The 17269-nt window shown below is 39.4% G+C and overlaps 1 protein-coding gene across 1 annotated transcript in view; it reads left to right on the plus strand.

Annotated features, from left to right (window-relative positions):
* SIM1 (single-minded family bHLH transcription factor 1) overlaps positions 1-16801 on the plus strand; it is a 57829-nt gene extending 41028 nt beyond the window's left edge. The window contains exons 10-12 of the mRNA XM_009886756.1: positions 5003-5168; positions 12456-12861; positions 16071-16801. Of these exons, the coding sequence (XP_009885058.1) occupies positions 5003-5168; positions 12456-12861; positions 16071-16801 (1303 nt within the window). The remainder of the gene's footprint in view (positions 1-5002; positions 5169-12455; positions 12862-16070) is intronic.
* Positions 16802-17269: the final 468 nt, after the last annotated feature.

Raw genomic sequence — 17269 nt, forward strand, 5'->3', positions numbered from 1 at the left:
GCTTATTCTCCTTTCTGGCACGTTGTGGTGTAACATAAAGAGATGCTCTTTCTTACGGCTTTTGCAGAGTTTTCCACAGGCTGAGCATTTTTTCTTCTTTTTTAAGGTGGTCTTCTTGTTTTGGAGGTTATGCTGTTATACTGTAGGTATAGAAGATCTCTATTCTTGAGCCTGATTGCCCTTCTTAAGTTCTTTTGGTTGAATCTGGATATTTATTCTTCATTAATGGATGTCATTATTTTACTCCTTCCTCTGGATGCATCCTGTTGAGCTGCTTTTTCTGTTTGAAAGCATTTTTCGGGGCCCCTCCTCAGGGCTCCTCCTCAGGGCTCCTCCTCTGCTCCATAGCCAACACTGTCTTTAAGTAGGAAATTGTAATATCTTCAAAACTCTTTGTGTCTTTAGGTCCCTAATGTTAATGTCTCATCTTACTTTAGATTTTGGTTAAAGTAGTCCCAAACTTTACCCTATTACTTGAAGAAACACACCTACAAAAAAGCCTGGTTGTCTGTACAGTTTTAGTTTGTCTTGGGCCATACTGTGCTGACTGGGCCTCTGTCACTAATTCCAGTCTTCCCAACATTATTTCTAGCAATGCAGACTCACCCTTTCCTCATCTTTTTTCCTTCAAAAGGTCATATAAAAAACATTATTTTTTTTTTTAAGTTTCGTGGTGAGCTCTATCCACACGCTCTGTTTCCATATTTGTGCAAGCTCTATCGTTTGCCGAGAATTCCGGTTTTGTGGTGCTTTGCTTTGCTCCCTGACTGTTCTTTTTTGGGTCTGTCTGCTAATGAGTCATTATCTCTTCCTCAAACTTTCATTAGGCAGACTGTTGCCACCATGTTTCATATTGTACATTTTGGTAATGGCAGTAGGCAGAAAGTGTATTCCTTCTAAAGCTGAATTGTGAGAACTCTTCACACAATTGTTGCAGATGCAGCTGGCATCCAAGTCGTGTACAAACAGACTGGCTTCCTCTTCCAAGTGCTTTTCTGCTTCAGCCTTTGTCCTTCTTCACTATGCAGCTTGCTATATCTAGATTCCTTTATTAAAGAATGCTTTGTACTCAACTTTCAGATGCTTTATTGCAGAGAAGTGCAGTTGGTACAGCCATGGATCCTTGTTTTTTCATGATGTTACCTCTAGTACATCAATAAGTGTTTTCAAAATTAGGCTCAAGCTTTATAATGGGCATTGGAAGCACGAGAGACATGGCACAGAGTGGAAATGCTTCTGGGAGTTAGATCTGAGAAGAAAATGGGAAGCAGCATATTGTAGCAAGAGGATTTTACGTGTTGCCTTCTGATTTCTTTTCGCTTACAGTGAAGCACGGTAATCCAGTCTGTAGGTGCCTGATACATTGACCATACTGGCCAGATTCTCATATGGGGGGAGGGACAAGATAGACGAGAAATAATACATTTTTGGAAGCATACGCTACCAAAAGCATATGCATCCAAGTTTTTTGAGGAGTCAAAGAGGACCTAGAATTTCCATCCAACTGTGGAAAGAATGGCTGTTTCCCATCATGAAAAGGTGGAGGTCTTCAATGTGTTTCCCTTTGCAAAGAAGCATCACTTTGGTCTTGTCTGGATTCAGTTTGATCCATCTGTTCTTCATTTAAGAGCTAATTTCCTGTAGTTATTCTGATGTTTTATAGTGATGATAGTTGCATCAGAAAATGAGATAAATAGTAGATTGTCAGCAACATACTGTTAGCAATTGAACACATGCCATATCACTCTCTCTCTCAGCAGTCTCATGTAGATAGATGTAGATTGTATGAATCCCTGTGGGATCCTGAAGGTGAGGACCTTGGAGGAAGAGGCTCGTATCCACCACCTTTTTTTGAATTACATGTAGAACACAAGATGCAGTGCTACTGTGTTGCTGGGACTGTGTAATAGAGGATTCAGGTGTCTGAGAACAGGAATCTGGAGATTACAGTTCCATGGTTGGCGGAAGTTTTATAAATTCCTCCAGGAAGTTGTCAGAATTTCCATCTGTAGCTTGTGTACCACTAGGAGCTCTGGTTCCTCTAGTCCTTTGCCTCATGGTGCATATGGATATACTCAAAGGTTTTCATTTCTTGGTGGAACACCGTCTCCATCTGACATTGAGACCACAGGACCCTTCCTCCATGTTTTCAATGCTTTTATTTTTTTTTTAAAAAAAACCTCCTGGAATTAATCTTGGCCTGTTACTATTGGTGTTCTGGTGTCTATCTTGGCTCTTCTGAAGGGTAGCTGTGCTAGGATAGGGTTGAGATGGTATTGAATCATACCTCAGTGACGCAAAAACATCCAGGTGTTTCATCTTCAAGGGGAGTGCAGATGTGCTCTTTCTCTAAGGGGAAGGTTTGCATTCGGCAGCAAGAACTTCAGATAGTTTTCTTTGTGCCCTTTGTTAATGATGTTACTGTCCAAGCAACTGTCTGCAGATACCAGCTTGTGGTGTTTACTCTAATGTGTGGTGCTCTTGGGGGGTTGACTCCTCACCATAACGATACCAATGACTTAGCAAAGTAACACATAATGGCATGCAAGGTTTTGGGCATCCTGGTTTGCCTGGTTTTTTTTAGACTCCCATGACCTAGAAGTGTTGTACAGCGTAGTCTCTATGATTTGAATGCTTGGCCCTTGCACAGATCTTAACAGTGGGCAAGTAGTGTTGGAGTGACAGTCTGCGGTCTGAATACTGGAGTGGTCTTTTATCCAATTTTTTAAAACTCTTCCACTGACATGAGAAAGCAGCAGAGTGTTACAGGGTGGCATACATCAGAGATGGGGAGGTAATGGCAGTAGTGCAGAGATATGGGTTGTCCAGCAAAAAGGGAGGTAAAAGGGTTGGTAGGTTCAAAACTGAAACAGAACCTCCTCGTATCCCTAAAGCTGTGAACAACTTATCTACTTAGTTTTGATTAGTTTTCATTTCCGGAGGAAACACTTTCTGTATCTGACACTGAGACCACAGCACCCTTCCGTTTGTTATAATCAGGTAATGAGGAGGAACGTGTATATCAGGACGAGACTGATAGTTTTTTCAGGACTATTAATAATACACTACTGTAGCAGTTAAATATGAACATTAATTGACATCCTTTCTTTCTGATGTTTTGTATAACATGAAGATAATTTGGTAGGACTCAATTATGGAGACAGATGCTTTGCATATCAAGTCAAGGTGTCTGGACGGAAATTCTGAGGATAACCACGGAGAGATTAATGGTTTCAAAATATGTGGATGAGTCTTACCTGTCAAATAGGCCAAAGTAAATCCCTATATTCAGATGCTTTCACTGCAGGCAGGATATTTGAAATGCAAATATTATAGCAGAGGCCTATCTTTATTAAAGTCAAAATTTGAAAAAATGACCTCATTAAGAAGTAAATTCACATTACAAAACATTAATTATACTTGGTCAATCTCTGTCTGCTACGGACTGGGAACATTGGAATCAGCACAGTTCTATTGTCAGTGATTCGTTTTCATGTGTTATATATACATGGATACATATACATTGTCTGCATTACCAAAAAAACTAAGCCTCTTCAACAAGTTTGTTGTTTATCAGGTGCAAAAAAATTTTAGTGTAGAACTGTCATGAATTAATTTGTCTGTTCTGCAGGTTTATCTGTGGCTGTTCAAAGATTCATCCTATTTCATTTATTTCAGTGATTTATCAAGTTTATCATTCTGTCCCCAACATTTATCTGAAAGCATTTCAGTATACTGAGCTGTGATATGCTCAGGTTGTGGTGCAGTTCATTTCTAAAAACTGTTCGCCTGTCATGACTTACATCAAAGTATGTAGGATTATAGAGCAAGATATTTTTGCTAAAGCAGAGTGAACAACTTTTTATTAGTATAATTCTTTAAGGATGAGTCTTTAGGTTTAGATGGAGTATGGGGTAATGTATGAATGAATATATTGCTTCCTTAACTGCATAACAGAAGAATTATTCTTCCCGTGCTCTCCTACTTCTCTGCCGATTAACACAAAGGAAGAGAAAAGCCATGAATCCTTCCTCTTTTCCTCCAGGTAGGTAGGTCAGGAAGAAACTCTTGCTTCGCTCTCTTTTAATAAATCATTGTCAGAATAGGTTCCGTATGACTACATGAAAGCTGGAGAGTTCATTTCTTACTCCCCCGGGTACCAGCAGACATGCAGATGTGTGGAAAGGGGTGCAGACCAATGCATATGCCCTCGTTATGTTCAGTAAGACATTGTGAATAATGCCAGCTCTCCTTACTTTTATGTATTCATTAGAAAGTTTGAAGAAACCAACACTGAACTTCCCAAATTGTCGCTATATCTAGCTCCCCATAGAAAACCTCTAGTATTTTGCAAGTGGGGGACAGACCATTTAAATCACAAGATTTGTATTTATTTAGTTGTTTTCCCTGACTGGTAAACTTTTTCAGTATAAGAAACTCATAGAAGAAGAAAAATTCAAAAATTTGCACCAATTGCCTGAAACCTTGTAAACAATGAAAAATATAACCTTAAAGATTAAGTGTTTTCCATTTAAAAAAATTATGTGTTCAATTTATTTAGTCATCTATGTACACTGTTGTGTGCACCCACACACATGCATGAACACACACACATATACACACACGGTAAGTTTGTAGTTGTACAGTTAAAAGAGTTTTGGGGAAAATGTATCCTATTTACTGCTTAGCTATGTGACCAATGCAGAGCTATAATACAAATCTCAGAAATTTCCATCCCATTGTTTTTTATTACTGAAGAAAGTAGATCAGGACGATAACAGTTGGATGCAAAAAGCAATCATATTTTCGGTTTAAAAATAGTGCTATTGTTTAGTAAGCTATACTACTTAAATGCATTAGAGGGATATACTGGCTTGCCCTGGATGGTTTTATTCTTTTTTCCTTAAAAATATTTTTCATTTCCACCCCCTACTAAGAAGGCAAGAATGTTTCCCATTAAGATATGAAGTGAGTTTATTTTTCACTTTTGCCTTTCGTATAGGGATACTGAATATAAAGGACTACAGCTCTCCTTGGATCAGGTCACTGCTACCAAGCCGGCATTCTCATACGCAAATTCAACTCCGACCATAACGGATAATAGAAAGGGAAGCAAATCTCGCCTCTCGAGCACAAAGTCAAAATCAAGGACATCACCATACCCACAGGTAGTTGTCTTAGAAAAACTCTTTTTGCATATCTTGATTTTGACTGCTATTTTACCCAAGTAATTAGAATGGGCCAAAGGCCATGTTACTCAAAGGGAATAAAGGACGACAGGTTATAACATCTTGAGACAGGAATATGTTTCTTTAAACTGTTTCTAAAAAGCTGGAAACATTTATGCTTCGGCATGCATAATAAATCATCATCAACAACAATAACAGCATAGTGCTCAGAGTTAATGAGGAGTGGACAGAAGGACAAGTGAAAATGTTGGTTTTGAAATACTTAGTTTGAGAAGATTGTGAGTTTTGCCATTTGAGAAAACTTGCTTTTTCTTACTTACTCTTTAATAATTCCAACATAACTAGAAAGCTGCCAGATGTTTGACAGCAGTTTAATATTGAAATCTTAGTCAGGAGGACTGAGTTTTGAGGAGGGAAAGAAACAAGTTAACTTGCTGAACTGGAACACGAAAGCTTTTCTATGTACAAAGCTCTGAAAGGAGAAAGTGCTAGGAGGTGGCCAGTGGCCAGTAGACTTTAATTTCCCGGATTTCGTTTTCAGGCCTAATGCATAAGGAGCATGTCTCCGCTTGGAGAATAGACCAGACTTGATTTGGTCTCTGAACTGGAGCTTACCTAACACATTTCTGCAGACAATGCCACAGCACTTGCATACTTATATTGTCAGCCCTTTAGCTCAAATAAATCTGTTTGTCGAAATAACCATTATGTTTACTAAATAATGCTGCAAGTCTTACTGCCCGTATGCCACCGCACAGTGGATATAAACGCATGCATTCATGATGTACCATTGAAGAGCTATGTGTTTTTAAAGAGTACAGGTCAATATTTAACTGATAACGACCTTGATGACTACAGTTTCTCTGCAGGGTACCCTCTCTAAGAGGGTACAATGTAAGCCCAAGTGTCTACATCTTGTTTTCTTTCGTTTTCCCCTCAAAAGTAGCAAGGGTAAGAATTTCAGCTAAATGACATCTGCTTTTGGCACAGGGACTATTTAACTGAGCACCTAGATACGAACTCAGATTCTTAATTTTAAGAACCTAATTTTGCCAGAGGTTGTTATGGCTCTTGTTGTTTAATCATTGGTTCATACGCATTTCTGTGGGTTTTTAAAGAAGAGCCTTTCTCTTGAATGCATTACACCAAATAACTGTAATAAAACTGCTTTAAAGAATCGGGAAAGTTACCTACAATTAATTCTAAATTAGATTTTTAAGATGACTGTCTTTGATTTACTGAAATTACCCTTCATCTCTGCTTACACAGTTCTTTCAGAAGTCCTCCTTTGCTAGCAGGACAATCCCAACTGAAGACCTGTTATCCTCCCACTTCAATCTGCTTTCTGAAAGTGTGACTTTCATCAGTACCTCCTTATTCTCTCTGCCACCAGAAAAACTCCTGAGCTAGCAGCGCAGTGTTGAGAGTGTTGGTTTATCAGGGATTGTTGTCTGAAAGCTCAGGGTATTTAGTCTCCAGTTTCGCTTTGCATCCTCATTACCAGCTGCCTTGTAGTAAAGTCACAGATTTCGTCATTCAAAAAGAAGCAGCCATGCTGGTTGCCAATATCTTGAAAAATGGTCATACCGTTCATTGTAGCACATCACCACGAGCAACGCTGGCAGCTTGGCTTTGCAGCCCTCTCATCCTTCTCCACCACTGAATAAACTGTTGAAAGACTAAGAAAAGCTGTTGTGAAGAACATGCAGCAGGTGGTATGGCCTGTGTCCCTCAGTCTCCAGCCCATGTAATTTGCCAGTCAGTTGCAGAGAATTAGAGTGTGACTCAAAAGCCATGGCTGAAAAGTGAGGCTGTGCGTTTTGGCTTACACAGGAGCCTGAGTTTCAGTGTAGGAAGGAAGCAGGAAGTTTATAATGGCAGTGGGCAAAGAATTTTTTAAAGTTTAGGGCACTTAGGAGATGTTAAACATCCTTTCTTTCTTTTTTTTTTTCATTTTTTTTTTTCCTTTTCCCATATCCGTTTACTTTGCTTCACTCTTGAAGACAAAAGGGAATCATACGCTTTATTGGGTGATGACTGGGAATCCTCTCCCTTGCCAGCTGTGTGCCCCTAGGAGAGCTACATGAGATGTGAACTGTGTGAAAAACAAGTTAATAAATTTCAGCTGAATGTTTACTACTAGGGCACAAGGTGGATATTTTGGTCACTTAAGACAGTGTTAAAGTGTTTTTCCTCAACTTTTATGCACAAGTGGGCATAGTGTAATATGGCACTTGTAGACTCTTTAAGCAAAAACTGAGTTAATTAAATTGGAGGCATTGGTCAGCATCTGATTAGCACTGACTGATGTTAGTATAGCGGGTTAGTGGGCTCTGCAAAACCAGCTCCAGACAGGGAAAGGGCAAGCGGAGAGGAGAGCAACCCAAAATTCATGCCATGGCTGTAGAATTTGCGCAGACACTTTGGACAGTGCTCTTCTAGTCCTGTCCTACCAGAGAGGTGGAGAGCTGAAGGAGGAGGTGAAAAAACAGGAGTGATGAAGATTTGCAGAGAAAGGAAATTGTGAGTTGATTAAAAGATGCCTGTAGGATTGCCCCATAATAATAACCATTGTGAGGGGCTCCCAAAATCGTGTCCTGGACCTCGTTTATTTTGTATTCCCAAAAGCTAGCCCTGGACCTCATTTATTCTGTACACAGGAAATAACAACAAGATTGAAAAAATATTTTAATTATGATCATCTGAACAACTGCTTTGGAGTTTAATCTCCCATTAATAATGATTGTTTAAAGAAAATATTTAAAATTGTCTGTTGTCTGCCTCTAATGGAAATGTTTTATGGTCAGATCTGGATAAACGTTTATTGCTTCATAACTCATCTTAGTTCTTGGATAAAGATTATATATAAATAAAAAGAATGCACGCATACAAGTAAGGATGTACCCAAGAGCTGTTGGACGGAGGCTTTGGTGTATGCATGCATGAATTTTTGGAAGTAAGAGCCATCTCTAGTAGATGTGTGTTAATACACCTGATTTTGATGGTAAATTGATTTTATAGCTCCTTTAAACATAACCTGGATTAATTCTGCAATCCACCTCTATTTCAGCATATCACCCATTCGGGTAAAGATAATAGAATCAGGATGAATTCTAGTCAGCCTTTTTTTTGGATTTGTTTCTTCTTTCATTTCTTCCTGTAGCCTAAAGCTTTGGCAACTTCCAATGTATTCAAAAGCAAAGCAAACCCCTCTTTTTATAGTAAACATAACTCCTGATCCGGTGAAGAGTCACCAGCAGTGGGGGTTATTTTAATGGACATGCTGTATTACTTTAATCTAAGCCTTTCACCATCTGTTCTGCCTATAATAGTGAATGCAAAAAGAACATATTTTACATTTCAGGATTACATTAGCAAAAAGTAAGATAAAAGTGATTTAAAAGCATGCATATGTTCTTAGTACAATGCAGCCTGCATCTGTGATGTTTTTTCTCATGGTTAAGACACAAATCAAGAGGAAAGCTGCTAATGCTGTTGTAGTGAAAGTTTTTCATGGAAAAGAGGACTCTGAGAGGGTTTCACTATATATTTAATGTTTATAATGATAAAAACCTGAGTAGGCTGCCAGAAAATTAGATATCTATAACATCTATTGTTTGAACATCTGGTGCACTGTGTGGAGCAGGCTGATGTTGCTGCATATGACAGGATGAGTGCTCAGGCCAGTGAGACACCTGTAGGAATGGAAGGTCAGGCCAAAGAAAATCACCCGAGAAATATTAAATTGTGTACTGGACTAATACACTCCCATAGTCTCTCATAAAATAAGCTTTTCGTACACATGGAATTTATATTTTCCTTTTTCCTTGTCCCTTCAGCCCTCCTGAAGTTTTTCTTGGAGTGAAAATGGCATCACTGATGGCCTATAGCCCCTTTCTATGACGGCGCTAATCCCACTGGTGTGCTTTCACTGCGATGGTACACTGGATTAGCACTCTGGAAGACATTTCTAGTATCTGGAGGTGGCAATTCAGTTTCCAGGAGCCAGCTGGAGGACCATTTAATTTATTTATTGTTGTTGTTTATGGCAGAAGACAATTCAGAAATAACCTGAAGAGATTTCAGATGTTGCCTGTCTGAAGATCTTTATCATGTTTAACTTCTGTCTGCTGGTTAAACTTTGTCAAACAACCAAAAATAATAAATTCTGCCTGATAGGAGTCAGAAGGTAAATATTAGCAGAAAGGAAAATATTTCTGGTCAGGCAGGACTGGGATTGAAAAAAAATATTTTCACTAATTTTAATTGGCCTCAATTTTCATTAATTCTCATTCCGTTTTCTATGGTCTTTCATCACTTGACATACGGGAGCCTAATTCTGACTTGAGAGATAGTGTTTCCACTCCCATTTCAGTAAAGCAGTATCTTTGATCATCCTTTCATTTCTCCCCCTGTCAACATGTCACACATGCCCGTATTTGGAGTCTCCACCTGTCAACATCAGATTCCCAGAAGTGGCAGTGGTAAGGCTGCAGTGGTAGAAGCAGCCTGGCGATGCCAAACAGAGATGTGATTAGCTTTAAAGGGAATTGGACATATTTTTGGCCTATGTCTGCTTATGTTGTACCTTAAGAATAAGCAGTCATATCAAACCTTGGTAGATAATATGGGCAACAAGCAATTCACAGTGTTAATTTAATTCTGTCCGTGGCCTAGCAGCTGCTATGGGTCAGATCTCAAATAATTGTTATTTACATCAAGTACAAAGAATACAAAGTATCATTGGTCTTGACTGCTCAGTCATATGACATTACGTGATGCATTTCTGATATACTGAACACGCACCCTTTGAAATGTTTTCCCTTTCTTTAAGAAAAGTGCACAAAGGCCTGTGCAATTGAAACCTTTGTGGTTAGATTCGAGATTAAAAAAAAAAAAAAAAAGAGCAAGTTTTCAGTTAAATGGAGAGATTCTCTTCAAGCAAAGATATATTGGACCCTGAGGGGTCCTTAGAAACAGAGACCTAATAGAACAATATCTTTTAGAGCTAAATGAAATTAAGAATTTTCACTTTGAAAGAATTTCTAGCATTTATTATCATCATAAATTGTCCCAAAAATGAAATTTCATTATAATATTATTAGAAATAATTTTTCCTTTTCCTCCTTATGAAATGAATGCAGACCATGAGTTTTGGGGTTTTTTTGAATAAGAAAATAAAGAATCTTTTAACTTTTTAATGCTTACATTTATTCTTATATTACCTTATATTGCAGCAAAACTTTTTAAATTAAAAAATCTAGTTTATAAAAATCAAATCCACAAAGAACACTAAAAATAATTCTAAAACAGAACAGGTACAAAAGTAGTTTTTGTTTTGTGAATTTCCATTTTAACTAAGATTTAATAGTAAAACTCTTGTTAATAATTTCTAGTTTCTTCATTAGAAACAATTTTATCTATAACTTTTTGTTGAAAAGTTTACAATGATTCAGTCAGTATTTCTGAAGATACATTTGTGACTAAGCAGTTGGAAGACATTAGGTCTGAAAGGATAATAGAAGAGTGAGATGTTCCAGTTGGTCACATAACATTGTGATGGCTGAATAAAGTTCCTAGTTAATGTATGCCAAATTAATGGCATTTAAAAGAACTCTTTTGTGGCTCTGTAACTCTTACCTCCATGCAAAATCAGATTTATGCTTTCATCTCTAAAACCTTGTCATGAATATGATACTAATTTGCTGAACTCTTCTATATCTACTGGTAGGCTTTTTGCCTATGGGTATTCTTCTGACAACTAATAACAAAATACAATCAAGCTCCTCAAAGCCGTGACCCTTTCTTTCTTTCCTTTAAATAACTTATCATGTTAACAAACAGTATTCACAAACATAAACTGGAATACTGAAGAAATACCCAATTAAATGCCAAAGCTGAAGTAGTTCCACTACTGATGTTGCACAGATGGTTTAAGTTTCTGTAAGTCAAACATCTGGTCAGTACTTTCGATTCGTAAGTGCATAAAACCTTGATTCTGGCTGATAATGAGGAGTTTCATAGCAACTCAATCTAATGAAAAGGAAGGTAAGCTTATGTTTTCAGGAGAGAGACCTAATGCCTATTAAAAGAAAAGGCAGAGTGGGCATCTGGAAGGTGAGCGATGGAATGGGAGAATTCCAAGTTTTCATGTTGTAATACGTTGATTTGTGACATGAGCGTGCAGTACTGAAGAGGTGAGCATGTAAAGCTTTGGTCTCATCCCAGTCCATAGTCACGGATGAAACTGATTTAAAGATGTTCCATGAAATTTGACAGTTCCAATAAATAGAAAGATTTAAAAATGAGACAGCTAAATCCGAGGAGGTTTAAAGAGCATTCTTTTTTTTTTTTTTCCTAAAAAGTATCTAAAATTTCAAAATGTTCATGATGAATATATAGAAACCTGTGACATTTATCTTAACCCTTACTTCTTTCTAAACAAATGCCCATGCTCTTATTCTGTCTGCTTTTCCAACTGCTTGCTAGTTGCTTCTTCTCTGTTGGGAGAGCCCTGCTTAACCGGGGGAGCCAAATACCCGCTCTGCCTGCTTTGGCTAGCAGTCACCTTTTCTGGCAAATAGTTTCTGGATTTTCCTTTTTCCCACATTGCAACAGAGCTGTGATTTTTAGCTTTGCTGCCATCACTTCGGAGCTCTACTCTGTAGTGGTTTTGGTAGTCCAAGAATCTATAGGAGGCTTTCTTTTCCCTACTAACAGGAGGAAAGAAGTTCCAAGATACCACTCCAGGTAAGAAAAAAAATCCAGCAACAAACAAAATATGAGGAAAAAAGAGGGAACCCTTAGAAAAAGAACTTTAACAACTTGAAATACATTCAGCTCCAATTTGATGTGCGAGAATGCTCCAAGAGCGGTGTTATTTCAGTCCCTTTTGAAAGTGTTTTGCTGAGGAGTGTTGGAGCACCATTGCTGAGCACAAGCACTAGCTTTCAAAGCAGTAAGAAAAACCTGGAGATATTAAAAAAATATTAATTGCAACATTGATTGTTGCACACATTGTAAAGGAGATGACTATTAAGGGTCGACATGGGATGTTTTAGACTTTCATGAGGTCTGTGCTGTCATCTGTGAGCTCATTACAGAGTATTGTACAGGGAAGGCCCAGGAGTCAAGTCAGAAGGTGAAGATGTCTGGGCATGCTCACAAAACCCACCCTATTGCATTCATACTCTGTCTTTTCAGTGCAGGTATTTGCAGATTTCACCCAGGCGTAGTAATTTCCCTGCTGCTTCTCCTATTTTGCAGTATTCTGGATTTCACACCGAGAGATCCGAGTCTGACCACGAGAGCCAGTGGGGCGGGAGCCCCCTGACCGATACGGCTTCTCCCCAGCTACTGGAGCCCACGGACAGACCGAGCTCCCAGCACCACGATGTCTCCTGTGCCTACAGACAGTACTCGGACCGCAGTGCTCTCTGCTACGGTTTTACGCTCGACCACTCCAGGCTGACCGATGATAGACATTTCCATACTCAGGCCTGTGAAGGAGGCAGATGTGAAGCTGGCCGGTATTTCCTTGGCACGCCGCAGCCGGGAAGGGAGAGCTGGTGGGGTTCTCGTTCAGCATTGCCCCTGACTAAGTCGTCCCCTGAGAGCAGAGAAGCGTATGAAAACAGTATGCCCCACATAACTTCAGTGCATAGGATTCATGGTAAGAGATAACAAGGATTTGCAGAAGTGGCAGCATCTCTGATAAAGCAACATGACATAAACATGCAGCTGTTGATGTGAGAGACAGAAAATGAGAGAGAGTTTTGATGCATGTCCTTGTCTCAGAGATCACGTCTGTGGAGATGAGGAATACATACAGTTCAATTCAAGTCTGACAGTCTGGCTTACATGCAGAAAAACATAATTTATTGTATTTTTTTTTTTTTTTTTAGTTTATGAAACTAAGGTCGGCATATCTGACTGGTGAGATCTTAAGGATGATCTCAAAAATATGAACAAATTTATACACTTGATAGAACTGTTTTCTTTATTTGGCTTAATATCACACTACTTTGGATGGAATATATTCAGCACAAAATTAGTTAAAACTAAACCCGAGCTGGATATTAAGAAAACCTTTAAAGTCTTTGGAGAAATTGTTCTCCAAATGACTTCTTTTCTCTGCACTGGTTAGTACTTGATTCTATAAGCTTTGCTGTTTACTTTTATTTAAAATTGTCAATTCAAATGAACATTTGCTTTTGGTTTTAGACATTTATCCCCAGCTGTAATTTTTAGTCAATTTGAGTCTCTCCATCCTTTCAGCACCAAGCCTGAAGCCTTGCTTGGTGTCTGGCAGGTTGCAACCTCAGTGCAATAGCACGTCTTAAGAGGCTGAAGCTGATCAAAAATTCACAGTGAAAGGTTGATCTTGGATTTGGAAAAAACCAAAGGTCCTTGAGCTTGAAGTGTAGGCTGAGATTTGAAAGACTGCAACTGACCAAAAATCAAGGTTTAAGGCTGTAAGGATAGATGCAGCATAAAAAAAAATGCTAAAATGATCTGTCAAAACATAGATTGTATTGGAAGAACACATAAAAGCTAGTTATATTAGTACCATTCCATTGATTTGAAGAATGAGGCTTTGGAAATAATAAAAAAACCTGCATTATTTTACTCCAATCTGAGGAAAATTATGTTGAGAACAGAAGAATAATGAAATATCAAGTTCTAGGAAATGCAGTCAAAGGAAAAATAAGGAAAGGAAAGGATGCCTAAATTTTGCTCATGAGTACTGCTCGCTACTTTTCCTGTGAGAACACAACTCCTTCCTTGTGTCTGTTCTGTACTTCTGTCATACTTGTGTTTCTCTAGCTTTTTCTTTAAAAAAAAAAAAAAAAGAGGATTGAGCAGAATATGATAATTTTGCTGGCAAGTTTTATGCATGATAATTCTTACTAAGCATAGAAAGATAGTAATGTAGAAATATCATACAGAGGTACAAATGCAAAATTGTTAAATGTTTATTCCATAGTTTTATCAAGGAAAATCAATGCAAATGGATGATATAATTAGATTTTAGTTTGGTCCTTGTTTTTGTTCCAGGTGCTGCAGTTATTTTCTTTATTGTATCTAGTCTTACATGTTTCAGCGGGCCTTCAGCCTGCATGTAACTTTGGGCGTAAAACATACTGGTCTCAGTTGAGGAGAGGAACATCTCAGTGTCCCTTGCAAACATGCTATTTTAATTTAGATTAAGGCAGTTTCAAACCTTGGCCTTTCAAAATTGAAACTCTTTTTGACAATGCTATGTGAATGTTGCTGTCAGAGCAGTTTCTTTGGGCAGAAAACATTTTCTTCCCTTTCTGTTCTTTTAATGCATCTTCTGGTAGTTCTGTCTCAGGGTCACCTTACAGTAATGACAATGAGCTGGCCAGTAAGGCAGGCCCTGGATATTGTGTGTGAGCCCATGCATTTCTGGTCACCCTCAGGAAGTCTGGAGCACTGTTGGTATGATCTGTGCACTGAGGCAAGCTGAGCACGTGGTTTAGAGCTGTGGCTGACCAGCTCCTCAACGTGTGTCATGGTGTGCCTGACATAACGCGTGCTCTGGTGGCTGGAGCTCCCTTCTACCTCCAGGCCCATTTTGGGCCCAGAGCTTAAGAGGATGTGAAGGATAAAATCGTGCTCGTGAGATACTTCCACGTACAAAGGGCAGGATATGTTTGTTTCAAAAGCCCGTCACTGATTTTTAATGAACTCTGCAATGCAGCGGTAGTGATCTACCACCCTAACAGATCTGTACGCCTCGACCCAACACAAAGCAGGGGGAACTACTCATGCTAGTCTGAAAATGGGTTTCCTTTCAGGAGTCCTGTCAGCCAACCCAATGGGCCTCATCCCCAAAGAAGACTTTGTATGTGCTGAGGCAAAGCCATCATTAAATAATTTGTGCGAGTCAAACACATGCCCTCCTGCAGGCACATATCTCAGCAAATCTTTTATTAAGCTCTTTATCATACTGTGGCCTTAGTTGGCTGTTCAGGTGTGGCGGCCACTCACTTTCCTCCTAGTGAGGATTGACAGGTCTGATTCTGTCTTTTTGGCTACGTGCAAGCTGAACACCTCTGGTATGCCTATAGGCCTTATTTTTTAAAGAGAGGTAAGAATAATTATATTTTCCTATTCTAAAAGTTTTATACACCAAATATTTTTGTGTTGGGATATGACATCACATTTTCCCAGTAACCCAGTCTAACAGGTATGGGGTTTTATGCTTCTAAAGAAGAATAACTGCTTCATTACTTCTGTTTATTTATTGTTGTGTAACCTGCATAAAGTCAGCATGGGGCCACAAACTATTGACAATGATTTCTTTCTCTATATTTTAGCTCCTGAAAAGGGCTAAGAAGACACACTGGTGTCATGTACACTTGTAATTCCTTGAGATTTTTGTTTTCTCCATGGTCCCAATTCACTCAGACTTTGTTGATGCAAAGAGGTAGTGAGGGGTCAGGGGCCTGAACATTGGTGTCAAGGGCACTTCGACATGCCCTACGGTACGCTGTCTGGCCGTTAGCTGCTCCAGAAGACACAGAGTTCCCGTAGAGTTGGTACCATATCTGCTGGGCCTGTGCAGATGCTTGGTTACCCCAGAGCATCTCAGATGGCATTGGTTGTCTGTGATGAGGTGATTAGATCTTTTCATTGTATATTTTCAGCTGTGTTACTTGTTCCACGTGCAGACACTGGAAACTAGAGGTTGCCACTGAAAAGCAGAGTCTGCCATGGTAATTTTTTGTGACTTTGTTAGGAGTCACTTGCCTCTGTCTTGGTTTCCTGTCTGTAAAATAAGGTTCAGAGTGCTTGTTCTTCAAGATTGCTTGCCTTCTTCAACTTCAATCCTTGTCTCCTTTCTTTCTTTCCTAGGGAGAGGACACTGGGATGAGGACAGTGTTGTCAGCTCACCTGATCCTGGCTCTGCCAGTGAATCAGGCGACCGATACCGTCCTGAGCAATATCAGAGCAGTCCGCATGAGCCCAGCAAAATTGAAACTCTAATAAGAGCCACCCAGCAAATGATTAAAGAGGAAGAAAACAGACTCCAGCTGCGGAAAACAACTCCTGATCCACTGGTCTCCATTAATGGCACAGGGAAGAAGCACGCTATCTGTTTTGCAAACTACCCTCAGCAGCAGTTGGCAGGGGATGTCTGCCGTGTCCCAACGGTTGCCAACACTCCTCCCTGTGAACACATCCAGCAACGAGATGGAAAGATTATGAGCCCACATGAAAATGACTATGACAACAGCCCCACAACACTGTCTAGGATAAGCAGCCCCAATTCTGACCGAATATCAAAATCCAGCTTGGTACTAGCTAAAGACTACCTGCATTCAGATATGTCCCCCCATCAAACCCCAGGGGACCACCCAGCAGCCTCTCCAAATTATTACAGCTCCCACAGGCAGTACTTTGATAAGCATGCTTACACATTAACTGGGTATGCCCTGGAGCATCTATATGACACCGAAACCATTAGAAACTATTCACTAGGCTGTAATGGATCACACTTTGATGTGACTTCTCACTTAAGGATGCAGCAAGATCCAGCACAAGGACACAAGGGGACATCCGTTATAATAACCAATGGAAGCTGACACTTCTTTTCTAAAAACTTTTGTGCTTTAAAAAATAACCTTTGAGATCTAATTGGAAGATATTATATGTTTTCATGCCCTTGTTGTTACCAGCATTTGATACACCACAGTGCACTAGAAAGAATAACCTAAGGTTTGGGGGGGATAGGTCAGTTAACACACGTAACTTTTAAAAAATAAAAATGCACTGGCATGCAGGGTTAGAGTGAATGGAGCTAAACTCAAAGTTGGTGCCCTGCAAGGTGAGAAGGATGGAAGAGGTCTAGGCAGGGAGTGCTTGGGGCAGGCTAGCAGAGCAATTTATGCACATTGTGTAAGAGGTGGTAGTTTGCAAATGCTGCCAAGAGCAGACGTTCTGAACCCCATGTGCCCCACAGGTCCCAGCCAACAAAACTGCTATGCACTCTTTTTACGCAGAAAGCTGGAATGTGTTCCTTCGAAATACACATCAAAATGTGTGCTTCTGGT

The sequence above is a fragment of the Charadrius vociferus genome, unplaced genomic scaffold (genome assembly GCF_000708025.1).
Source record: "Charadrius vociferus isolate BGI_N301 unplaced genomic scaffold, ASM70802v2 scaffold76, whole genome shotgun sequence".
In the NCBI taxonomy this organism is placed as follows: Eukaryota; Metazoa; Chordata; class Aves; order Charadriiformes; family Charadriidae; genus Charadrius; species Charadrius vociferus.